The sequence below is a fragment of the Cervus canadensis genome, chromosome 5 (assembly GCF_019320065.1).
Source record: "Cervus canadensis isolate Bull #8, Minnesota chromosome 5, ASM1932006v1, whole genome shotgun sequence".
NCBI lineage: Eukaryota > Metazoa > Chordata > Mammalia > Artiodactyla > Cervidae > Cervus > Cervus canadensis.
In genome coordinates, this window is record NC_057390.1 from 20,985,333 (window position 1) to 21,013,167 (window position 27,835).

Genomic DNA, 27,835 nt, shown 5'->3' on the forward strand with positions numbered 1-27,835 from the left:
GGGATTATCCAGTCAGAATATTTAGTAGTATAACAATCATATATATGTTCTAGTTTTATCTCTATTTCTTTCATATAGGCAAATTAAAATTCAGGTTGTATCTAAGTACATATATTTGTGCTAAAAAGAAAAAAGTACTGAATACATAACTACTTTCAGGAAAGAAGCAATTTATAGTTTGTTATCCAAGGAACATTACTACTCTATTTTTTAATTGCTTCTTTTGCATAAACATAAGACACTTCACAATATTAAAACAGCACCTTTGAGGATTAATTTGGAGGCAAATACCGACAATCGTTTTTCTAAAATGATTAACCGAAATAAAACAAGAGTTAGACAAGGCGTCCTCGTCTTTTTCTCAAGAAGTAGCCTAGGACCAAAACACATTTTCCTTGTTTGTTCAGAGTTTAATTTCTTTTGTTGCCTCACTCTACAGATAAATGACAAATTGGGCACAAATAATTCTCTAAAAGAGGGAAGCTAGACATGAAATGAGAAGCAAGGGGCAAAATATCAGCCTGGGTCATAGGTAATCCTGCCATAAAAACACTTCAAACTATGAGGCAAAAAGCAGACTTCATCTCTATAGCCACTGCTTCCTTCTCTTCTCCTCAAAGGAATGTCAAAGCATCTCTTAAAAGAAGGAGTCCTTCTACTTTTCTCCATGCATTATGACAACCTGGCAACACTCTTATTTCACCTCCTCTTCGTCATTACCTAAAGCCACAGGCTTCTGAGGCGGTAACCTGGGAGGTGGTGGCCTCGGTGGTACTTGCGATGGCTTTGCTGGGCTCTCTGATGTGGGACACCTCTTGATTGTTCCTTGATTATCATCCTCAGTAGAATGAGTTTCCTGTGGTATGAATATGGACTTAGGCTGAAACAATACAGAAAAGGAGACCAATGACTAAACATGAAATCACTCATTTCATTAAACATGAAAAATATTAAGTATCTTCCCTGAAGTAAATATTATTATATATCAGAGGCTTTCAAACTGTGTTTAATAGTTGAGTTTCAAGGATATTCAACTATCTGATTCAGATAATCTTAATATATATCCTAAAAATGTACACAAAAATGTTTTCTCAAGAAAAAAGACCTTGTTCTACTCTCTATTAATTCCTCACAAGCCTACCCACTTAAATTTGCCAAATAAAAATAGTCTGGTCTTTATGATCTCCAATTTAAATGAATCTCTTTTTATTTTAAACATTCAGGCTAATCAAAGTTCAATTCCTTTCAAGGCTAATCTCTAAACTGTCTCTTTCAGATGACTCGAAAGTCTTTAATGTTAATGCTTAATCTTCCAGATACGCAACAGGAGAAGATGCTGATTAAAATTTTATTAAATCAGAGAACACAAACTCAGCAATAGAGGATACCTGAGAGACTTTCTGTGCAGACAATGGAAAAACCTCCAGTCAGCCAAAGGTTTGCAGTATTTATAAATTTTTATACTGTATCCCTTATTAGGGAGACTGAGCCGTATTTATCTCTTTGAAATTCAGATCTCTTATTTCTAATGTAAAACTAAACAAAAAAGAACAATATTACTTATGTGTGTGGATCATGATTTTTTAAAAAGTATAAAATGAAAACAAAATATAGTAGTACATTGGATATCTAGACTGGTTGGACTCCAATTCTCACTTATAACTCCTGATTTCAAACCTAATAACAACTCATTTTATAAACAGTTCATTTTATAATTAAAATTTGCTATGCATATGAGCTTATAAATTTAATTACCATATCTATCAACTTATTTTACTTATAAAATATCCCATCAGTTGGGATTATTTTATTATTTATGATTCCTTTTATTTTTGGTCATGCCACACAGCTTGTGGGATCTTAGTTCCCTCACCAGGGATTGAACCTGGGCCTTTGCAAGGAATGTGCCAAGTCCTAACCATAGAAGCACCAGGGAATTCTCTAATGATGCTTTGTTTTGTTTGACAAAAAGCTTCTGTTGGTAAAATTTTATTTTTAAATTATTGTCCTATATTGTATTTTTTATTTAAAAGTATCTTCTGAAAATTAAATCTCTGTAATGGTAACTATCTTTTTTTTACCCATTCTCAGGAAATCAGTTACTTGTAGATTATAGATTTAGAGGACAGAAAATCTTATTAAATACATGAGTTTTCTAACCCAAGTGAAATAATCATTTTTATTTATGAATTTCTAGAACTTATTATTTAGAATTAACATCAAATAATAAATTTGAAAATTGGAAAAAAAAAGACACAAACAATTACAATCATCTACTTATATCATGATTAGTAACTTCAAGATTTTTCTTTGTGAATCCTAAGTGAAAATAAGCTACAGAGTAAGTACTAATACAGTATTAAAGTGGCAGAACAATAACATACGCAAACATAATTCTACTGAAATACAAATCTTCTTACCTTTGGTGGCAAAGGAGGTGGAACTTTGGCTTTCATGGTTGAACTATAAAAACATAAACACTTAGAATCAGAACTCTTCATTTTACAAATAAATCATTATTAAAATATGATTCATTTTTCAAAAATATAGATGATTTGTATATACAGGTTTCTTTTTCTAAGATGAGTGTTTTCCAAAATATTCTGTGAAATGATCATGTTATGCGGAATGAAGTATTACTGAGAAGTAACTGAGTTTATATGCTTTCTTGTTTCCAAATAATATTTAGTAATTAAAACTGGAACAGATAGCTCTAATTCCAATTCACATCAATTGAAATGTAATTCATATAAAAACACAAGCAACAATTGGTTTAAGGAAAGACAGCAAAATGATATAAAAATATATCACGATATAAGCTTCATTTTTACTACTATTAGATAGGAAATATCTCTGATGAAGCTCATCAAAAGCTTCATGCTTTTTTCATTTACATGCTCTATGAAACTAATGGCAGAATTTACTTGAGATTCATTATAACTCAGGACTGAACTAAAATTAAAAGATTATTGAGCATAAATTCTCAGCTGAGGAGACTGAGGCCCAGAGAGGTTAAGTGACCCAGCCCAAGGTCACATAGTGGTGAGGTAGGAAAGAAAATCAATTTTCCAATGGCTTCTCAGGTGTTTTCGTCACTCTGCCAGGAAACTGCATCCTTATTTAAAAAAACAAAAACAAACTCCCTCTCCTCTCTCAAAGAACTAACATCAATAAATACAGAAGGGAAAATATTCTCCCCTTAAAAATACAATTGTAAAAAAAAAAATAAATAAATTGTACCCAAAGGATTTGCTTACTTGACACATATCAGATGAAATTTAACCAACCATATAGTAAGACTCTTTGTAGTTACAGTAATAATTCTAGCAGCAACCAATTACTAATTTATAACATTAAACCACAGGATATGTCTACTGTCTCTGTAAACATTTTTCAAAGTTATTATTTTTTTTTAATCAACTCCTGCTATAGACTGAACTGTGTCCACTTACAATTCGTAGGTTGCAACTCTATCCGCCAATGTGCTTGCGTTTGGACATAGGGCTTCTAGGAGGTAACTGAGGTTAAATGAGGTCATATGGGTAGGGAGCTGATCCAACAGGATTGGTGGCTTTGTGAGATGAGGAAGAGATCTCCTTCTGTGTGTGTGTGTGTGCAGATGAGAAAAGGCTGTGTGAGGACAAGGCAAGAAGGCCACTGTCTCCGAGCCAAGAAGAGGGCCTTCACTGGGAGCTGAACCTGCAGGCGCCTTATCTTGAACATCCAGCCTCCAGAACTGTGACCAGTCTCTGTTGCTCAAGCCACTCAGTCTATGATATTTCGTTATGGCAGCCTGAGCTAAAACATATTTTGGTACCAAGAAGTGGGGTGCTACTGTAACAAACACCTAGAAATGTGGAAACAGTTTTGAGACTGAGTAATAAGCAAAGACTGTAAGAGTTAAATATGGATGCTAAGAGTGAGAGGTCAGTGAGAAAACAGGAGAGCTGGTGAGAAAGCTTCCATCTTCTCTGAGAATACACAAATAGTCATTAACAGAATACTGGTAGAAATGTGAACATTAAAGGCTATTCTGGTGAGGTTTCAAGATGGGAATGCAGTTACTGGGAAATGGAGGAAAGGTAATCCTTCATAAAAAGTGGCAGAGAACTTGGCTGAATTGTGTTGTTCTAGTGTTCTGTGGAAGGAAAATGTGCAAGGGATGAAACTGGATAAGTTAGCTGAGGAGATTTCGAAGCAAACTGCTGAAAGAGTGGCTCGGTTCTTTCTGATTGTTTACAGTGAAATGAGAGAAGAGAGATGAACTGAAGAAGGAATTATTAAGCAAAAAGGAGCCAGAACTTGAAATTTGAAAAATTCTCAGCCTATCCGTATTAGCTCCGAAATGGATGGCATCAGAAAGCATGTACTGGAGAGAACACCACGGGTATGCCTGAACTATCACTCAGAGAAGAATTCATGGGATTGTACCAGAACAAACACTGGCAGCTTGAATGGAAGATGGACAAGACAAAATGAAGGGAGGCTGTGGACAGGATGACAGAGCTTTCCAAACAGGTATGCTTCTTCAAAAGAAGGAAAGAATAAATCCTGAAGGTGATCTAGGGATCATGAGATCTATATCAGATTGACTTAGATGATATTTAGATGAGTCTTTGGACTTTAGAGTTGATGCTGGAATGAGTTAATAAGACTTTTTGGACTGAACTGTGTCTCCTCAAAATTTATATGTTAAACTCCTAACTTCAATATGACTGATTATATTTGGAGACAGTGCTTTTGGGAGTGCTTTTAAAAATTAAGCTCATTTAACTGAGGTCATAAGAATGAGGCCCTAATCCAATAGGATTGGTGGCCTTATAAAAAGAGGAAGAGAGATTTCTCTGTCTGCACGCACACACTGAGGGAAGTCTAAGGATATACTGACTGAGAAGGCAGCTGTCTGCAAGCCTGGAGGAGAGCTCTCACCAGGAAGTAAACTGACCAGCAGCCCAGCCTCCAAAACCATGAGAAATAAATACCAGTCTATGGTATTTTGATAAGGATGCCCGAACTAATACAACTAGAACAGAGAAAAGGAAAGAAACTCCGGTACAACCCATGATGAAGTCGCTCAGTTGTGTCCAACTCTTTGTGACCCCATGGACTCTAGCCTACCACGCTCCTCTGTCCATGGGATTTTCCAGGCAAGAGTACTGGAGTGGGCTGCCATTTCCTTCTCCAGAGGATCTTCCCAACCCAGGGATCAAACCTGGGTCTCCCACATTGTAGGCAGACGCCTTACCGTCTGAGCCACCAGGGAAGTCCTATGATACTATATTATAAACAACCCATGATACTATATTATAAAAGACAGTAAAATTACTTCAGTATTAAGCCGTCAGATTTACTAAATCAGGTCAAATGACACTCTTTCTTTTACTAAAAATGGAAACAGAACTTACTTTTTAGATTCATCATCATCTCCTTCATCATCTTCTAAATGTGCCACATGCCCTCTAAGGATAAAAAAGGTTAATTCCACTGTTACTAAATGGACTTTACCAAAAGGCTTAAGAAGAAATTTTAGAAAATGCAAGAAGAGCTAACACAGGACAGAATTTATTTCTATATCTTTACAGAATTCAGAATATTAAAACAACAACAAAACACTCTTAGGCTATATGATACAGAAGGGGGCAAACGGACTTGACTCATCTGTAACATAAAATATTTTAAACTTAATTAAAAATTAAAGTTACCGCTGATGTAATTCTTCTTCTACAGACTTCAGAAGACTCCTTTGGAGAAAAGTAAAAATTAAAAATAATGTGAATAAAGCAAAGAAATACCAAGTACAATTTTTTATCACATTAACCTTATATGTAAATTTTTCAAATAAACACTTTTATTACTCACTAAAAACTTGCTACAACAATCATCTCTATACCATAAAACATCATTTAATAAATAAAAATAAAAACATCTCTATTTTCTGCTGCTCATGTCTTTATACATGTATTTTAAATGAACAAAATAAATCCTAGTGTTTACTGAAAAAATATCAATTCAAACAAAGGACAACCCGCCATGAAATGTCACAATAGAACTGACAAAACAATAATTGCAGGGTCACACCCAAGGGTTTCCAGGATTTACATTTTTATTGGACTATTTTACCTGACACCTGAAATTATATTTTCTTTTTCTTAAGAAAGGTGACACACTTTAAAAAAACATCATGCTCTCAGGCAATCCTACAAAATGAAACTCAACATGTTGGATCTCTGCAAAAGCATGCATGCATGTGATGTGAATACATGAATGTAGCAGCACTTTGCTTTCACAGAAGACACTCACTTACCTGAAGGATCTGTTCTCCAGTGGTGTACTGGCAAACACATTTACACTTTTGGGAGACTAAGCCTGCATCAGCCCAGGTGTGAGGATTTTATCATTAGGAGCAATTTATAAAACTTTGGTATTCAGGAATGGAAGAGAGAATTCACAGCATTCCTGAAGGTCCCTTACTTCTTTTCCCTGCCTGTTCATGCAGCATACCTCCTGTATTATATTTTTTAAGCATAAAACTCAAGAGCCTTCTTAAAGCTAGTGAGAATGAGAGAAATATGGTTACTGGTAGATTACTATGGTAAAAGTGATTCAGCAGAAAATTTACTGTCCTCAAAAACTGTAAGGTAGTACCTTCTAATCATTTCCCTTTCCTATTATGTAAAGTGGAAAAAACTACCCTCAGAATTATCAAAGCATAAAACCAGAGAAAATGAAAGGTATGGTTAGCTAGTATAAACAATTAACAGAATAGATTTTAGCCATCAAGTGTTTTAATTAGGATAGTTAAATAACAATTTAAGTCTTTTAAAATGACAGAATTTTAACTCTGGAGTTGTAAATGACATAGGAGAACCATAAACTAATTGCAAACCCTATTTTGCACGTAAAAACATTGAGGGACTTAAGCCAAACGTATTATCTATTCACAAAGCTCTTCAAGGGCTAGGTCTAACAGACAGAGCTTCTACCTGGAGGCAGTGTAGCAAAATGATTTCAAGCTGGGAAGTAGTCTCTGCCACTGTAAGTGATGTGGCCTTCAATCAGTTACTATGATTTCCCTAAGCTTCAGTTTCCATATCTGTAAAGTGGGAATTACAATAGTATCTAGATCAAACTGTCTATCTGAAAATACAGTGAATTAATATAGGTAAAATGCTTTGAACAGTAAGTTAGAGTACAGTAAGTATTCAGTTAATGGGGTTTTTAGCATTATTATTATCAACCAAGTAACACTGCTCTAAATTAGCAATTCTCAAAGTATGGTCTGGCAACCATGGAGGTCCTTTAGGCTCCTGTAAGAGGTTTGCAAGGTAAAAACTATTTTCATAATGTAAAGCACTTTAAAAAAAAAAATACTCATTCACTCTTTTTCTTTCTTTTTCACTTTTATTCTTTCATTGAGAATGAAACTCAGGAGAGTTTTCTGGAGATTATGAGATGTGAAGGGCTTCCCTGGTGGCTCAGATGGTAAAGAAATGTGGCAGACCTGGGTTCAATCCTGGGGTCAGGAAGATCCCCTGGAGAAGGGCATGGCTACCCACTCCAGTATTCTTGCCTGGAGAATTCCATGGACAGAGACGCTTGGCAGACTACAGTCCATGGGGTCCCAAAGAGCTGGACATGACTGAATGACTAACACTTTCTCTTTTCATGTTTTCATGAGATGTATATCATAATAGATTAGTAACAGACATGAGAATCCAGCTGTGTTCTATCAAGCCAGATATTAAGAATTTCTGCAAAAAATATAAAACAATGCCACCTTTTCCCCTAATATTATTCTGCTTCAGAAAAAACCAGCTATTCTTCATAAAACAATGCTGTTTGTGGCCCTCATCAAAATGTTTGCTGTATTATACTGCCATATATAAGCTGCTTCTAAGTCTCATGAGAAGAACCAACTAGGGTTACAAAGAAGGTACCATTAAGAGTTTGCATTTCACTTCATTCTTAAAGATGAGTAATTTTTTTAATACACACAAAAAACTTTGTTAATGATAACATGGAATGAGTATATTATTATTTGAAATAAAAAATTTTTTGAAGCTTTCAGTACTACAAGTATTTATATTTGTAACCCATATAGACAAAAGCTCACTGAAGTCATTAATAATTTTTAAGACTGTAAAGGGATCCTGAGACTAAAAATTTCAGAAGCACTGCTGTACATTTATCAAATGAAATATAATTTCTTCTAAACTCTACAGTAGGCTTTCACACTATCTTGGGGGGTTAGTCGCTAAGTTGTGTCCAACTCTTGCAATCCCATGGACTGTAGCCTGCCAGGCTCCTCTGTCCATGGGATTCTCCAGGCAAGATTATTGGAGTGGGTTGCCATTTCCTTCTCCAGGGGATCTTCCCAACTCATGAATCAAACCCGGGTCTTGCAAAGTCTTTACCAACTGAGCTATAAGGGAAGCCATCTTAGAAGATATGAAAAAAAGTTTTTCTTAAGCATATGACAATATTTTCTGAGCCATTTCTTTTCCAGTAGAGAATATTAGCATTTGAAAATAATTAAAAGGAGAATTTAAAATGTATTTTTATTTTCAGTTTACCACATTTAATTGGAGTTATATGGCATTTCACTTTTTAAAACACTATCTTCCTGGCATTAAAGGTTCTGTAAAAATAAGAGAACATGAATAAGCAGACATTCTATGGCTAGGGGCTCATATATTTTTTATTTATTTACTTGTAAATCTCCTATGATGAGTTAAGATATTTTGTTAACAAAGTTATAGAATTTCATGAAGTCTTAATGAAAAGGAGAAAACATTGTTTGCTTTTCAGCCTTTATAAAAGAGAAAATGAAATATGGCTAAATTTACATAAAGGTTCATCTTTACTAAATATTATATTTTGAATGCATTGGAGAAAAATATGATATTGATTTAATCACAACACTGGATGCAACATAATAAAATTATGTCACTATTCACTAGCCTACTTAAATGCCTTTTATGGAATTTTGAAACAGTAATGAATAAAACAAATCAAAAAAGATGCCCTCACATATTGAATTAAATAAAGTCAATCTAAAATGACTAAAAAATTTGGATGAAGAGTTTACAAATGGTACAATCTGTAAACAGATCATATATTTAACTGATGAACCGAAGAAGCAGATAGAGAAATAAAAAGCCACCACCGAAGTGTTTAGCACATCTGAATCAGTTGCTTGTTAGTATACTCTTTCAAAACTGCCTAACTGGCTCAAAACTGTTAAGTATTGCCCTGATTATATTAAAAAACAAAGCAAAAAACCTCCCGATTTCTTTAAAACCAAAAGGCAATTTTATTCTTTCACTCATACTCATTTACTCTTACAATCAAGATTTACTGAGTAAATACTGTAAGTAATGGCGACAAACGTGTTTTTACTAAAAAGGTGTTAAATGTTTTGCAATGATCATTCCATTTCATCCTTAACATACTATGAGGCAGGTACTATTATAATCCCCATTCATTAGAGAAAACTGAAGTAAATTTCTCTAAGTTACATAGTTATAGCAAGAGACAGTTCTGACTCTGATCTGGCATTTAGTACTGCTGCACTCCAAGGTGGTGCTAGTGGTAAAAGAACCCACCCGCCAACACAGGAGGCATAAGAGATGTGGGTTCGATCCCTGGGTCAGGAAGATCCCCTGGAGGGGCCCGGCAACCCACTCCAGTATCCTTGCCAGGAGAACCCCCTGGATGGAGGAGCCTGGCAGGCTGCAGTCCACGGGGTCGCACAGAGTCGGACACGACTAAAGTGACTTAGCACAGACGTGTGCACTGCTCTACTTAATTACGCCAGGAATTTCTTCTCACTGTTATTTAAGTCTTTAGAAGAGAATTTATTTTTAGAACTTTGGCTCTATATTAAAAGAAATCAGAAATAATTTTTCTTTTAAAAATAATATCTTATTGGTTTTAAATAGAAAAGTTGACCCCCATATTAACAGAATTCAAAAGAAAATAACTAAGTCAAAATACATATGTATTCTATTTTAAAAAAAAACAACAAAAAAACTCTCTTAGATAGTTCCTATGTGGTCTGGAATAGGTAGAAACCCATAAATGGAAATCTGTCTGCCTGATCACCTATGGAGAAAGCAGAAAATCCTGTGAGTTTTAAAACACTGCCTGGTCACAAGAATAAAGCAGACATATCGGTACAGTAAGAGAAGTGCTACATCCATGCTCATGTCACATGTATGTATATACCTGTACATGAAACACAGCCAAAGTGCAAACTTTTGGCCAACCTACCTTGCCAGTGATTCGTTATATAGAATACAGTTCCTTAAGCAGGGATCCAATTAATCAAAAAATGAAGGTTGGGCAAATTATTAACATTTTACCTAGCCAAAGTAAACTATATAATATGAAAATGTTTAACAATCAAAAAAAAAAAAACCCACAATCAGACAAATGAGAACCAAGGAATCTGGAAAAGCACTTAGTGACAGGCTATTTTGGGGGTATTTTAGTAAGTATATAATATAAAAATATATTTAAAATAAACTAAAAAAGGTAAATGAAATATTTTTCCAAATTATCAAATCTCATAAAAACACATCAAAATTTGCTAACAAGATTCTTAAAACTAGGGAGAAATTAAGGCAAAAATAACACAGAAACACATCAGAATTTTTTTGCTAACCCATTATGAGATAGACTTTCCTTTGTTGCCCATCAATAAATCAGGACAAACTATAAATAAAAGATTGCTACTATTTTGACAAAACTTCATTTTCCTAGCAGGGAAATTTTATACTTATTTTAAATTTTAGGAAACATAAGGTGAAAAAAAAAAAACAAAACCTTGAGCTAAATCATAACTAATGCACTTCTCTAGCTTGTCATTCAAAGCTTTCTCTGAGTTAAAAAAAGAATATTTAAATTAAACATTGAGTTTATAAAAACAAGAGACAAGATTTTGCATTACTATCTCTAAATATGAGAATCTGAGTTGCCCGTCTTTTAGTCACCTGCTTAACTTAAAATATGTCTCAAACCTCTAATTTCACTGAAAATATATTTTGAAATTTTAAGTAGTTCTGACTACTGAAATAATAGCCACATAGCTGGGAGATTTTGTCAGTTTAAATATTTTCCTATAAATTAGCTTTTATAATGATAATTTATCCATGAACTCAGGAAATGAGACTGAGAAACAGCAGAGACCCTGGCCCGGTAACAGGCTAACTCAGGCCTGTGAACATCTTCAATTGCTACACCTTGTAAGCCAGGTGCCTTTTCACCGCTGGGCTGCATCAGCTAGACAGTGCCTGGTATAGAGCGGACCTTGCATTAACTGTTGGATTTATTTCTTGCATAAAATATACGATAACTTCAAAAACTTGAGACTCATTGTATCTATTTATTTTTTTAAAAGTTAAGACAAAGATTTCTAAACAGTGTGACTATTTCCATCTGTTTTCACGGGCCAACACAATTGGAAGATGCACCGGAACAAGTTTTGTAAGGAATAAACATGTCAACTCTGCAAATAAAGGAAATGCATTGCTGAAACATATATTCCTCTTCAGTTGGAATGTACTTAGCTTTCCCTAACAGGTAAGGTCTACAAAGTAGCTTGACATAAAAAATTTAAGGTGACTGTCCCCATTATGACAATTATTGATTGGCAAGGCAGTAATTTAAAAAAAGTTTAAAACATATTATTATAAAATATAATCCACCAGACTAGTAAATTTACTACTGTAAATATTTAAAATAAAATTAATAACATATTTAAAGGCAACTTAATTATTCTTAAATTTAAATATAATTTTAAAAGGATTTTACTTACTTGTTTGCACCTAAAAAGTAACTACTTTGGTGTCCTTGTCCATATTCTAGCTGTAGATCCTAATGGTACAAAATACAATATTTAGCAAAACAGTTGTATATCACAAATCATGATACTATAATAAATATTTTTTAAAAAGAGAAGCCCCAGACTTCAAATAAATCTGTATTGCTATATGTTCTTAAAAAGGAGGCAAGGTATGACTTACAACAATAAAAGATTTCAGAAGTTTGTAGTCTTGCTTTATAGATTTTATGATTTAAGTTACCAAAAATTTTCTGGCAACTAGTTTGAGTAATATATGCAAGTTTCATTTATGGTCACTGCTACTATAATTAACATTTGTAAAAATAAGTTTTTGGAAAGAAAAAAGCTTAAATAAGGTATTTATGCTCAAGCTATAATGAAGCAAAAACGATTACAAAAGAGAACAAGCAACAAAAATCTTGGTTTGACTTTGTAAATAAGATCTGCATTAATTATGCATATACACACATTCACATATTTCTACTATGGCCTCAATCAGGTAATAATTTTTTAAAGATTAAAAAATAAGGTGTTTTTTTAAAGTAAATTATACATGTGAACTTGCACAAGATTATAAATTGCACTTAAGGACTTTTAATTCTTTTGTAAAGAGTTACATAGCAAAACTTCATGTAATTACTATTAAGGTAGTTCAACTATTTAAACATTTCCACTGAACGCTGCAAGTTGCAGAGTTAAAAGCTGAAATTTAAGGGAACTAATAATAAGTGTGCTCGACTCAAATGCCTTCTTGAAGAAAAAGTGCCTTCCAACAACTACGCAAAGTACAGTTTCATTTTGTCCCAGGGTATTTCAAGCATTGTTTTAATGATTAAGGGGGGAATATTTAACATTTTAAATGAATGTTATTTTCATTAGAATACATTAGTGTACTTAAAGTGCTTTCTAATTTTACAAGATAGTGCCAGATGCACAATGAGGACTTAATGCAAAAGTTACCTTCTTGGAGCAGCCTTCCAAGACTGTCCAGGAAGACTGATGTGACATGACTCCACAGTACTTAACACATATGTCTCCTTTAGCATTTACACTGGCTTTTAATTAATTTATTTATAAGTCTATAAAAATAGTAGCCAGGCGGTAAGCTCCTTGAACATAGGAAAATTGTTAAATCCATCTTTTTTCCCTATAGCCTAGGGTCTAGATTCGTACCTGGCACACAGTAATTAGGCCCTAAATAAAAGCTTGTTCAAATGCCATTTGTTTATTTTCCTGTTAATAACTAATATTCAGCGTCGTTAGGATACACATAGATCACATAAATATTAAGCTGAGAAATATGAGACTTCTAAGCAATATATCACATTTAAGTGAAAAGCATTTTAACATTTAAATACCCTAAGACCTGTCCAAAAAAGTATCTGATGAAAATAAAAGTCAAAAGCTTGGTTTAGACAAGGCTCAAATTTTGTCTTCTTCAATAACTGTGCTCTTCCATGCATAATATATGTTCTTACCAGTGACAGAAAAGATAATATATCATAAACAAAAAAGATTAGTGAACTGTCACACTGGTATCACATAAAATCCTAATGAAAAAGGACACTTGTTCTCTATAATTTGTAATGATACGTTTTAATAGGATGAAATCACTACTATCATTAGACCACCACACAAATTATTATGCTGTATTATTTAAGTGGTCATGTTACATAGGAACTTTTAAGCTTTGGTATTTAGAAGAGAAAAATACTAGTATCAATGCATACTTTACTGAAATCAAGTTTATTTTCTTTAGCTACTGGTAATTGGGCCCTTCTAAAAGCCAGACCAGCAACCTCTTTAGCCAATATAATCTCTTAAGCCTTTAATCAAATGACAGCTTTCGAAAGCACACATTTGTGCAGAGTGGCCGTGGCTTGTGTTATATGAATATAGATAGGTCCTAAGAATAGCTAGCTCATCTGCTGTATGACAATTATCAGGTCAATGATAATAACTTTAAAAAAATCAACTGAGATATTTAGAAAGGTAAGAGAAGGATTTAAAATAACTAATGAAATATTTTAATAGAAAATGGAGCCTAAGTTCCGATACAGAATAACACTCAGGCTGGGGAGAATTTGTTGATAGATCCAAGTCTGATGATTAAATATGCCATGTATTAAGCCCTACCAGGAAAGCTAAATCTGAGAGGGTTTCACTCTTCAGTAATTCCTTCTCTGTAAATCAAGTTATGTTTTAGCATCCAAAGTGGGGGGAAAATATGCTAGGCATGTCATCAAGTAAAAGGACTATACTACGTTCTTCTAATAAGCAGTTAATCTTATTTAATTCAACTATTATTTATCAAGCACTTATTAAATGGCAGGAATTCAGATAGCAAATCAAATAAGAAAAATGAGAAGAAATGAAAAGGAAAGGAAGAAAAGTGAAGTTTGGGCAAAGTTAATAGTTATTTATGTATCTTTAGGGCAGTCTAAGAAAGACTGATCTCAAAAGCTTTCCAACGGGACCTGGAAGCTATTCTGAATAGAAAAATGCTACCAAAACTTTCGGCAAAGCACTCAAATTAACCCTATAAAATGACAATAAAATAAGCCCATTCTTTATAAGCTAAATAAGATATATTTGAACATGCCTGGATAGACAAAAAATTCAGCATCATAAATCAGGTATCAACTTATTAATGAGTGACAGTGTTTAACAAAGAAGCCAACAACATAGACTGCAAACATGCAATAGCCCAGAACAGATTCAAACTGAACATTCAGCAAAAAACTTAAGATGATCAACCTAGGCCCAATTAAAATATCTTTTGGGGTCAGAAAGTCCTAAATGTTTTAATGAATAGGGGAAAACTTCTGAAGTAGGATAAAGGCTCTAAGAAAACAAGGTCCTTGCAAGAACTGAAAATAAACAGAGGATGTGATGCAGAACACTGGAAAAGGAGAATATATGACCAAGAAAATCTCATTATTGTTTTTTTTTTTTAAACTTAGCTGGAGATTACAAAGTCTATCTATAACTGATGAGGAAACAGCAGGAAGTCGAAAGAATTATTACAGTTAGCTACAAAAACACAAAAGAAATACTTTAGCAATATATTAAAAAAAATTTATTTTTTTTCATTTATTTAAATTAGCAATATATTTTAACCAAGAATAGAATTTTTTTTCTCATTAAAAAAAAAGAGAAAATATGGTACATGAGTAAAGTGTTAGGAAATATTTTTTAATGTGGTAGACAATTTACATAAGTAAAAGGGACTGAACCCTAGATGATTCTTGTTTCTTAAAAACAAAAGCAAGTAGGGCTAGAACACTGACTAATAAAAGCAGAAGACTTAAGAGGACGCAAACTGAATAAATATGGAATGAATATCAGTAGGTTATTATTTTCTCTTTTTAATTTTGTTGAAGTATATTTGAAACAGGTTAGGTGTGATTTTCCAGCAAAAATCCTATCATCATGCAATTATAAGAGTCCTCCCTAGAAACTATCTTCATTTACAAAAGGTAAGAAATGTGACCACACAACATAAATTTTATAGTAAGTAATAGCTTAACAGATTTTAAATAAAAAAAGCTGATCTGTTTCTTTTCCATAGTAAATTTATTTACAGACTTTATTCAATTTTGACTTAATTGTGCGGTAATCTTGTAGCTCAGTTGGTAAAGAATCCGCCTGCAATGCAGGAGACCCATGTTCTTTGAGCAATGATTATGTTACTGCTGATGGTCCTCCAAAGCAATTAACATAGTGTTCTACACATACAGCTGACCCTTGCACAACAATGGGATTAAACTGTATGCATGCGTAATCAGTCACTCCAGTCCTGTCCAACTCTGTGTGACCCTATCGACTGTAGCCTGCCAGGCTCCTATGTCCATGGGATTCTCTAGGCAAGAATACTGGAGTGGGTTGCCATGCCCTCCTCCAGGGGATCTTCCTGACCAAGGCAACAAACCTGTGTCTCTTCAGTTCAGTTCAGTTCAGTTCAGTGGCTCAGTCATGTCCGACTCTTTGTGACCCCATGGACTGCAGCACGCCAGGCCTCCCTGTCCATCACCAACTCTCGGAGTTTACCCAAAATCATATCCACTGAGTCGGTGATGTCATCCAACCATCTCATCCTCTGTTGTCCCCTTCTCCTCCTGCCCCCAATCCCTCCCAGCATCAGGGTCTTTTCCAATGAGTCAGCTCTTCGCATCAGGTGGCCAAAGTATTGGAGTTTCAGCTTCAACATTAGTCCTTCCAATGAACACCCAGGACTGATCTCCTTTAGGATGAACTGGTTGGATTTTCTTGCAGTCCAAGGGACTCTTAAGAGTCTTCTGCAACACCACAGTTCAAATGTATCAATTCTTTGGTGCTCAACTTTCTTTACAGTCCAACTCTCACATCCATACATGACCACTGGAAAAACCATAGCCTTGACTAGACGGAACTTTGTTGGCAAAGTAATGTCTCTGCTTTTTAATATGCTGTCTAGGTTGGCCATAACTTTCCTTCCAAGGAGTAGGCGTCTTTTAATTTCATGGCTGCAATCACCATCTGCTGTGATTTTGGAGCCCCAAAAAATAAAGTCTGCCACTGTTTCCTCATCTATTTGCCATGAAGTGATGGGACCAGATGCCATGATCTTAGTTTTCTGAATGTTGAGTTTTAAGCCAACTTTTTCAGTCTCCTCTTTCACTTTCATCAACAGGCTCTTTAGTTCTTCACTTTCTGTTGTAAGGGTAGTGTCATCTGCATATCTGAGGTTATTGATATTTCTCCCGGCAATCCTTATTCCAGCTTGTGCTTCATTCAGCCCAGCGTTTCTCATGATGTACTGTGCATATAAGTTAGATAAGCAGGGTGACAATATACAGCCTTGACATACTCCTTTCCCTATTTGGAACCAGTCTATTATTCCACATCCAGTTCTAACTGTTGCTTCCTGACCTGCATACAAATTTCTCAAGAGGCACGTCAGGTGTATCCCATCTCTTTCAGAATTTGTTCCACAGTTTATTGTGATCCACACAGTCAAAGGTTTTGGCATAGTGAATAAAGCAAAAATAGATGTTTTTCTGGAACTCTCTTACTTTTTCGATGATCCAGCGGATGTTGACAATGTGATCTCTGGTTCTTCTGTCTTTTCTAAAACCAGCTTGAACATCTGGAAGTTCACGGGTCATGTACTGTTGAGGCCTGTCTTGGAGAATTTTGAGCATTACTTTACTAGCGTGTGAGATGAGTGCAATTGTGCAGTAGTTTAAGCATTCTTTGGCATTGCCTTTCTTTGGGATTGGAATGCAATCCTTTTCAGTCCTGTGGCCACTGCTGAGCTTTCCAAATTTGCTGCCATACTGAGTGCAGCACTTTCAAAGCATCATCTTTTAGGATTTGAAATAGCTCAACTGGAATTCCATCACCTCCACTAGCTTTGTTCCTAGTGATGCTTCCTAAGGCCCACTTGACTTCACATTCTAGGATGTCTGGCTCTAGGTGAGTGATCACACAGTTGTGGTTATCTGGGTCATGAAGATCTTTTTTGTATAGTTCTGTGTATTCTTGCCACCTCTTCTTATCTTCTTCTGCTTCTGCTTTCTGTCCTTTATTGAGCCCATCTTTGCATGAAATGTTCCCTTGGTATCTCTAATATTCTTGAAGAGATCTCTAGTGTTTCCCATTTTATTGTTTTCCTCTATTTCTTTTTTTGTTTGTTTGTTTTGTTTTCCTCTATTTCTTTGCAATGATCACCAAGGGAGGCTTTCTTATCTCTCCTTGCTATTCTTTGGCACTCTGCATTCAAATGGGTGTATCTTTCCTTTTCTCCTTTGCGTTTTGCTTCTCTTTTCATGGCTATTTGCAAGGCCTCCTCAGACAGCCATTTTGCTTTTTTGCATTTCTTCTTCTTGGGGATGGTCTTGATTCCTGTCTCCTGTACAATATCACGAACCTCCATCCATAGTTCATCAGGCACTCTGTCTATCAGATCTAGTCTCTTACATCTCCTGCATTGGCAGGCAGGTTCTTTACCACTAGCGCCACCTGGATGCATCCACCTAATATGCTGACTTTTTTTCACAAAGGACATACTACAATACCACATGATATGCTGTTGGCTGAACCTGAAAATGCAGAAGCACTGGACATCCAACTTTACAGTTATACTTGGACTTTTAACTGCTGGTGTCCCTAATCCTTTTGTTGTTCAAAGTAAACTGCAATTACCTTTCAATATATTTTTCACTGGTATATGGGCTAAAATGCCTAGTACAATTAGGAAAATCAGCAGTAGCTGAACAGATGTGTACTATATTCTTTTAACATAAAGACAGCATCTTGCAGATGAGATATATCCATTTATATGGTTATGGGCAAAACTCTTACTATTATCGAATTTTGCTGAGTTTTTTCTTTGCTTTTTTAACTCAGGCATCTTTCAAAATTTTAAGACTTTTTTTTTTTTAAACTAACAATGCTAAAATCACGCTCTGTTCTTTTCGTTTCATATATTTCATATATATTTCACATATTAAGATTGCCTGATTAAAAAAACCTCTATTATAGTAATGAAAATTGAGGTATAATAATATTCTGGATTCATTTACAAAACCCATAAGATGAAAATAATTGCAACCAGCAATCACGGATGACAAGTAAGGTGGTGAGGTCTCTAAGAGGGTAAATGCTTCTTTAGGTCGCAAAAGATTTAGGGCCGTCATCTTGGTGCCAACTGTCTACTAAGATAACAGCCAGACATTTTGGGCCCATCAGGTTTTTAGCGGCCAGCAGTAAGTATTTATTAAGAGTTGAAATCCTGTTTACAGTGCTAAGAACTATGAAAGTAGGAGACTGATATAATTATGGATACTTCACACCAAAAAACAAAAACGCTGATGTGAAAAGACACATGCACCTCAAAGTTCACAGCAGCACATTTACAACGTCAAGAGATGGAAGCAGCCCCAGTACCCGTCAACAGAAGATGTGGTTTGTACACACAATGAAATAGTGCTGTCATAAAAAAGAATGAAATATTGCCATTAGCATCAATGTGAACTGGCCTATACAATATTATGCCTAGTCTATGCAGAATCTAAAAAGTAATAAAAATTAATCTATTTATAAAACAGAAACAGACTCACAGACACAGAAAATAAACTTATAGTTACCAAAAGGGAGAGAGAAGGAGGAGAGAAAAATAGAAGTATGGGATTAACTGACACAAACTACAAAATATATAATAGACAAGCAAAAAGGATTTGTTGTATAACACAGGGAATTATACCTTATATCTTATAACAACCTATAATGGAATATAATCTTTACAAAAAACCTGAATCACTATGCAACACACCAGAAACTAATGGAATACTATAAATCAACTATACTTCAATAAAACAAACATACACTCAGAAAATAACAAGCATTGAGGAGGTGGAGAAAATTGGAACCCTTGTGCACTGCTGGTGGGACTGTAAAATGATGCAGCTGCTGTAGAAAACAGCATGGTAAATCCCCCCAAAATCAAGCATAGAAGTAACACATGATCCAGCAATCACCCTTCCAGTTATGTGCCCAGAAGAACTAAAAGCAGAAACTTGACGGATGTTTGTGTATCCAGGTTCTCAGCAGCATTATTCACAAGAGAGCCCACTGATGGATTAATGGACAAACAACATGCAGTTACAAATACAATGAAATATTATTCAGACTTAAGAAATTCTGACACGTGCTACAACACAGATGAATCTTGAAGATGTTACGACATTATGCCAAGTGAAGTGAGCCAGTCACTTCACTTATATTATTTGTAACAAAAGGACAAATAATGCATGATTCCACTTACATGGGATATAGAATACACTTACATAGAGTACAGAAAACCTCAAAGACATAGAAAATAGAATGGCAACTGCCAGGGGCTGGGGATGGGGGAATGGGAGTGTTATCAATGAAAGTGGATTTTTAAAGGTTGATTTTATAAATGGTAGGATCTGACAAATATTTTGTTCATTCCTCTTCTTCCAGAACTATCCACAAGTTGAATGTCTCTAAAGCTCTTCCCTGTCACAAGACCCCCTTGTCAACTGTCCCCACTATCATGAGATAGGGGTGTGGGACATAGTTCAAGGGAACAGAGCCATGATAACTCACTCAAGTTACTAGGTGAGTTACACACAAGGCAGAGAAAAAGACTGTAACTCTAAAATGATTTCTTGTTTTGCTGTTTTTTTTCTGGAGAATATAAATACATAAAATAGTCATTTTAAACTTTTGAGTCTATGGTCTTTTATTTCCACAACAAATTTCACTAATTGTCACTCTAGCCTACATATGCCTAATTTTTTTTTCCATTTATTTTTATTAGTTGGAGGCTAATTACTTTACAATATTGTAGTGGTTTTTGTCATACATTGACATGAATCAGCCATGAATTTACACGTATTCCCCATCCCGATCCCCCCTCCCACCTCCCTCTCCACCCTATTCCTCTGGGTCTTCCCAGTGCACCAGGCCCGAGCACTTGTCTCATGCATCCCACCTGGGCTGGTGATCTGTTTCACACTTGATAATATACGTTTCGATGCTGTTCTCTCGAAACATCCTGCCCTCGCCTTCTCCCACAGAGTCCAAAATTCTGCTCTGTACATCTGTGTCTCTTTTTCTGTTTTGCATATAGGGTTATCATTACCATCTTTCTAAATTCCATATATATGCATTAGTATACTGTATTGGTGTTTTTCTTTCTGGCTTACTTCACTCTGTATGATGGGCTCCAGTTTTATCCATCTCATTAGAACTGATTCAAATGTATTCTTTTTAATGGCCGAGTAATATTCCATGGTGTATATGTATCACAGCTTCCTTATCCATTTGTCTGCTGATGGGCATCTAGGTTGCTTCCATGTCCTGGCTATTACAGTGCTATGAACAGTGCTGCGTTGAACATTGCGGTGCACGTGTCTCTTTCAGATCTGGTTTCCTCGGTGTGTATGCCCAGAAGTGGGATTGCTGGGTCATATGCATATGCCTAATTTTGAAGAAATTTTCTATCCACGAATCACTGGCAGTGTTGTCTTCAGACATTCCATCTCACCTGTCCCCTCAGATGATTAATTCTGGCCTCATGTCTTCTGGCGTCTCTGGGCCATTTACTGACTCTTTCAGTGTTTCAACTGCTTCTTCCCTACCTCCAGTGCTGGTTCTACCTTTGACCACAAAACAGGCATCACTGCTGTGGTAACTAGTTTTCTGCACTTTCTTTCTTCAGACCTAACTGGGGAACACATGCAATCTCATGGCTTCATCTATCATTTCCTCTTTGATGACATGAACCTTCCTTTTCTGAGCTAATCTCATAATTAGTAGTAGTATAACCACTCCATAATTTCAGCTCTTTATCTGCCATCTCTCAAAACTGTCAATGACTGTTCCCATATTAATTCCCATGAAACACAGGAGTCATTTGTTCATTTCCTTCCCTGAAAAACATATGATTCCTACACAATACTGAAATCAGACTTTTAGTTCCTCCCACAAACCAGATGAATCACATTAACTCCAAAGCTTTTCTCCTTTGATTTCCATAGTACCTATTATATGTTAGACTCTCCTCAACAACACTCACCACCAGAAGAAACTCTGGCAGTGCACTATACATTTGTTGCCAGGCAAAGAGTTTACATATACAAGTCTTTTCCACGTATAAAGATAGCAACTTTCCTAAAAGGAAAACTATATCTTAAGTCTCTTTTCATGTTCTACAAATGTTATTGGGCATAGATTTAGAAATTTGGATAAAGAATCATTTAAACTAACCAGAACTAAAACGGGTATGAGAGGAAGGAAAGAGAAGGAAAATTCAATTGAAAAGGCAGAAAAGTAGATCTAGAAGTAAATGCTGAGGCAACTTGGGGCCCTGGCCAGCTACAAAAATTGAAAAAACTACTTAATAACAGCTATTAAAAGTACTATTTAATATTTGCTAGGGTTAATTTCTCATCTTTTCTTACCTAATGGTAAGACAGTCTTAGTATTTAAAACTTCAGGAAGTCCTTATAACCCAAATTTTGGCCTGAGAAAACTGGATATTATGTAATATTACCAAGTTAAAATTTCATCTGAGATGGATTTCATTGTTAATTAGGGGTAAATTATTTTTTTTTAATTATATATATTTTATTTTTGTAATATATGGATATGTATATACACGGATGGTTTATAGTTCACTAAAACAAGTTACATTGTTCACACTGGGCATGTTTATAGGGAAATGCAATATCTAAAGAAAAAATTTATATCTGAGTGAGAAAAAAAAGTTTTTACAAAAAATAAAAAAATTGATTTTTACTGTAACATTATAATATCTTTGAGTAAATACGTTTACCTTGTAGAAAAAATTGCCATAATCCTTAATATATGGTAGGCTGCTTACTGGCAGGAATTTATAAAACAATGCTTAAACTGATTCATTAAAACTGAACAAAATGGTTGATTAAAAAAAAAACCTAAAAACAATTAAGACTAAAACAATGCTGACAAAGAAAATCAGAAGATGAGAAATACCAGATGAGATCTTGCAGTGTAGTATATTTCTTCTGAACTGTCCAAAAAATCATCACTGTCGCGCTGTTCGGCAGAGACCAAGAAACCCAAGTTATTGACACTCAGACTAAAAGCCACACATTCACACAGGGAGGCTTCCACAAAGGAAGTCAGTCAGGCCCGCTACATCATTTCATTAAAGTAAATGCAAAGTCAAATCCAATTAAGCAGCTTCTAAAAAAGCAATAGCACAACAACTTTGCTATATAATACAGTTACTAAATTAGTACAGAATTTAAATACATGCAATGCTAACTTAAAAAGAGAAGCAGAAAATAACAACTGGCATTTATAAACATCATGACTTTTTCTTGTTAACCTTCTCCATTCTCCATAAAGGTCAGGCTGAAGTACTGTAACATGATCATGTTAAGAATTTTTCTTTTAACATTCTTAACATGTTAAGAATTTTTCTTCCATGCTGGTATATTGAGAGCAACTCTTTAGATTAAAAGCTAAAGACTCTCTTTGTATGCCGTTAGTCAAGTGGATTGAGATAAGCATTAAATTTAAGAAGAAAGTTCCCACTTCAGTCCTGAGCATTCATTAAGTTACCTTCTTCTCATTATTAAGCAGGAAAGGGAAAAAAAAAAAAAAAGAAACATACAATCTGGAACTTTGGTTAAGTAATTTCATAAGATTGATTTTGTTTGTTTTCTAAGTCTCATTTTTTATTCCTCTGTAGACTATTAACATCTCATAAGTTTGCACAGCATTTTGCTTCCAAGATTGCACTTAATGTTTTATCATATATCTGGAAAGCAGTATATAAAAAATTAACAAAAAAGAATCATGAAAAGAACATTTTAGCAATCTTTAAATAAATGATAAACTTAATCTGCTATGTACACCTAGTCTCTCCTGAATTTCAGTTACTCCAAGAAGATTGGATTCTGCCTTGATGTTTAGAAAAGTGGCTGACACTCTTAAAAAGTTGCCCATAAATTTAATGAGAAGAGGTATTAACACTATCACTGGTCCAAAATTCTTGTTTAAGACTGTGGCATTTATCCTAACAAATATATCTGCAAAAAGCCCCTCAAAAATTGCAAAGCAAAAAGAAAAAAGAAAAAAAATCATTAAAAACATTTAATCAGAGAATGGTACAAAACTAAGTTTCTCCTAAAGTAATTTTGAAAATATTTAATCTCAGCAACACAGATTTATTTATTTTGAATTTTAGAATTACTTACCTTTTTATTTCCCCAAAGGCTTAGAAAATTTTAATAACTTAGCTTTTGTAGTCAGTGCCAACAAATCACAAAGACTAATTAAAACATTTATTTTCAGTGTTAAGATTCCAAGATTACACTACTTACAAGTTCATGATGTGGTTCTGTCTCCTTCCTTAAGGGTGGATCAAATTTTACTTGGCCAACTAAAAAAGATAAAAAAGTAAAGCTGTGATCTGTTTCAACATTCTTAATAATAATTTAAAAAGTTACTCCATAGCAAAACACATTTAATTTTACCATTTCCTATAGATTGATTAATATCCAAAGATTTAAATAAACAATCTGTTAGCTGGAAGAAACCTAAGAAAGTCTAAGCTGTTAAAGCTTAATCTATTAACCCAAAGATGATTAGCAAAATTATGTCAGGACTAACTTCACTGTGACCCAGCATTAAACACAGACAATCTTAACTTAGGACTTTATAGACAGACAGCAATTCAGGCAGAGTATTTCTGAAAGCCAGCCTGCAAGGTGGTCTCTGATGAGTCCTGCCTCCTGACCTTCATAATGCTGTGTAGTCCCTTCCTACATCCTGGGGTGGCCTATGTGATGAGAGGAAGACGGCACAGTGATGGCATATAGCTTCCGAGATAAGGCTTCTGTCCTGGGTGCTCTCTCTACTGATCACTTGGCACTGGAGGAAGTCATGTTGAGCAGCACTATGGACAGGCTACACTGCAAGGAACTGAAGTCTTGGGCTAACAATATGTGAGTAACCCTGGAAGCAAATCCGCTATGCTAGTTAAGCCTTTGGGAAACTGCAGCCCCTGCCGACACCCTGATTGGAGCTTCGTGACAGGCCCTGGGCTAGAACCACCCAGCCAAGCTGTCCTGGATCCCTGAATGTGTGTGAGATAATAAACGTTTATTGCTTTAAGTTGCTACATTTTTGGGGTAATTTGTTAGACAACAATAAATAACTAGCACATTTCTACAGCGAAAGTATAACCTAAATATTAGAGCCAACATAAACTTACTATACTAATTCACTTTTCCCCCTGCTATTCTAATTTAATGAATGATTCACTACCTCTGTCTTTAATTTCTGTATCTCACTGTCACTATCTGCTTTTATACCTGCATTCAAGACCACTGAGATAAAAGCAGGCGCACAAATAGAAAACACGAAAAAGAAGCAAGACAGAGTCAGAATATTACAGCTCAACTAGGGACAGCCTGAGCTCCAGCGAAAACAACAATCTTCAATCGAGGCAGGGGAACGAGTGATATGTCAAAGCACACTCATTTTGTAACTGTTTTGATTTTAGCTTAGTATGTATGATTACTGTGAATGTTAATAACAATGAAAGGAGATCATGAGATTTGAGCATTTAGCAATAGGAAGCACACGTAAAGAAGGCTGAGAAACAGCCCTAAAAATACACAGCTGTGTGTGAGCTATGTATATGCTTTATAGCTGTTATGAGCTAGATATAAAATTCTGGCTCTTGGAGATAAGCAGGCTCTTCAATAATGGGTTCCTCATGCCTGTTCACATATGATCACACATCAAAGATTACAAAATAGTTTTTAGTAAGATACTAAAACATGTTATACATACATACACATATATATACACATACATATATATGTATCTCACCTTGATAGAGGCCTACTGAACAACTCTCACCTACACCTGTCACCAAATAGCAAAATTACATCTCTAATAAAGCTACATGAGGACAGGTTCATGCATTGTCTGCCTTGCTATCATCACATGGGAAATGTCTGTTTTCACTGAACTGCATAATTATTGAGCACGGGGGCACAGTGATACTGTCTTCCTTTTTTAAAAAATTTATTTATTTATTTTAACTGGAAGCTAATTACTTTACAATATTGTAGTGGTTTTTGCCATACACTGACATGAGTCAGCCATGGGTGTACATGTGTTCCCCATCCTGAACCCCCCTCCCACCTTCCTCCCCATCCCATCCCTCAGGGTCGTCCCAGTGCACCAGCCCTGAGCGCCCTGTCTCATGCATCCAACCTGGACTGGCGATCTGTTTCACATATGATAATACACATTTCAATGCTATGGTCTCAAATCATCCCACCCTCACCGAGTCCAAAAGTCTGTTCTTTACACCTGTGTCTCTTTTGCTGTCTCGCATATAGGGTCATCGTTACCATCTTTATAAACTCCATATATATGCATTAATATACTGTATTGGTGTTTTTCTTTCTGACTTATTTCACTCTGTATAATAGGCTCCAGTTTCATCCACCTCATTAGAACTGATTCAAATGCATTTTTTTTAATAACTGAGTAATATTCCATTGGGTATATGTACCACAGCTTTCTTATCCATTCATCTGCTGATGGACATCTAGGTTGCTTCCATGTTCTAGCTATTGTAAACAGTGCTGTGATGAATATTGGGGTATACGTGTCTCTTTCAATTCTGGTTTCCTTGGTGTGAATGCCCAGCAGTGGGATTGCTGGGTCATATGGCAGTTCTATTTCCAGTTATTTTAGGGAATCTCCACACTGTTCTCCATAGTGGCTGTACTAGTTTGCATTCCCACCAACAGCGTAAGAGGGTTCCCTTTTCTCTGCACCCTCTCCAGCATTTATTGTTTGTAGAAGTTTTGATAGCAGCCATTCTGACCGGCATGAGATGGTACCTCATTGTGGTTTTGATCCGCATCCGCATTTCTCTGATAATGAGTGATGTTGAGCATCTTTTCATGTGTTTGTTAGCCATCTGTATGTCTTCTTTGGAGAAATATCTGTTTAGATCTTTGGCCCATTTTTTGATTGGGTCATTTATTTTTCTGGAATTGAGGTGCAGGAGCTGCTTGTATATTTTTGAGATTAATTCTTTGTCAGTTGCTTCGTTTGCTATTATTTTTTTCCCATTCTGAAGGCTGTCTTTTCATTTTGCTTATAGTTTCCTTTGCTGTGCAAACGCTTTTAAGTTTCATTAGGTCCCATTTGTTTATTTTTGCTTTTATTTCCAATATTCTGGGAGGTGGGTCACAGAGGATCTTGCTGTGATTTATGTCAGAGAGTGTTTTGCCTATATTTTCCTCTAGGAGTTTTATAGTTTCTGGTCTTACATTTAGATCTTTAATCCATTTTGAGTTTATTTTTGTGTACGGTATTAGAAAGTGTTCCAGTTTCATTCTTTTATAAGTGGTTGACCAGTTTTCCCAGCACCACTTGTAAAACAGATTGTCTTTTCTCCATTGTATATTCTTGCCTCCTTTGTCAAAGATAAGGTGCGTGGATTTAAGTGATACTGTCTTAAGACTAACTTTCATAACAAGGAAAGGACCCCAACTGTCACAGGTATTCAACACCCTTATACTCTGTGGGAATGCATTCCCAGAAAGAGTCACAAAGCCCCTCTGGAGATTCATTCTTCACGCCTTACATTGGTATCACTCTTCTGTTCTTTCCAACTTCCCTAAAGTTACGACAGTTTCTGCCACAGGACCTTCCAGCTTCTGTTCAAATAACTGCTGGACAATCACCCCCGGCTGTAGCACTATTTATGATGTTTTTAATAATGTAGAAAATTCCTACTTATCTGTAACTGTCTTGATCTCTGTTTCTGCTACTATCTCCTTGAACATACGTCAAGTTACAAACTGTAAATTTATGTTTTACTATCCAGATGAAAGGGCTTCCCTGGTGGCTCAGTGGTAAAGAATCTGTGTGCGACGCAGGGGATCCGGGTTCATTTCCTGGGTTGGGAAGGTCCCCTGGAAGAGAGCATGGCAACCCACTCTAGTACTCTTGCTTAGAGAATCCCATGGACAGAGGAGCCTGGTGGACTGCAGTCCATAGGGTCACAGAGTTGGACACGACTGAAGTGACTAAGCGGCAGCATCCAGATGAAAACTCCCTCTTAGTTCTTTGAAACAGCTCTGACATAATCACTTGCTGACTCATCATACTATTAGGGTCAAAACTGATCCTATTATGGCAGACAAGAAGAGCCCCAGAATTACTTCTTCTCAAAGCAAGTCTTTGCTTATCATATTTAACTGAAGGCAGAGGGGACTTTCTAAGAGGGAAAGACTTTTCTGAAAGTGAGTCAGTTTTTACAAATATTGCCTTAACACCGTTTAGCTTAATAAATAGAAAACCTCAGTTACATGAAGAGACATCATGTAATCGTAAACATAAAACATTATTAAAGGAACAAAGATATACGACTACTAAAATAAGTTATTTTTC

At 35.4% G+C, this 27,835-nt stretch overlaps 1 protein-coding gene across 4 annotated transcripts in view; it reads right to left on the reverse strand.

The window, feature by feature from the left end:
• MAP4K3 (mitogen-activated protein kinase kinase kinase kinase 3) overlaps positions 1-27,835 on the reverse strand; it is a 174,056-nt gene that overhangs the window by 28,785 nt on the left and 117,436 nt on the right. Inside the window, exons 14-21 of one of the 4 annotated variants that reach the window (XM_043468393.1) lie at positions 25,247-25,282; positions 23,731-23,789; positions 22,373-22,435; positions 11,819-11,877; positions 5,703-5,741; positions 5,406-5,459; positions 2,421-2,463; positions 721-880 (exon numbers count right to left, since the gene is read on the reverse strand). In XM_043468393.1, coding sequence (XP_043324328.1) covers positions 721-880; positions 2,421-2,463; positions 5,406-5,459; positions 5,703-5,741; positions 11,819-11,877; positions 22,373-22,435; positions 23,731-23,789; positions 25,247-25,282 — 513 coding nt within the window. The remainder of the gene's footprint in view (positions 1-720; positions 881-2,420; positions 2,464-5,405; positions 5,460-5,702; positions 5,742-11,818; positions 11,878-22,372; positions 22,436-23,730; positions 23,790-25,246; positions 25,283-27,835) is intronic. The other 3 variants (XM_043468394.1, XM_043468395.1, XM_043468396.1) reach the window with 3 other exon arrangements.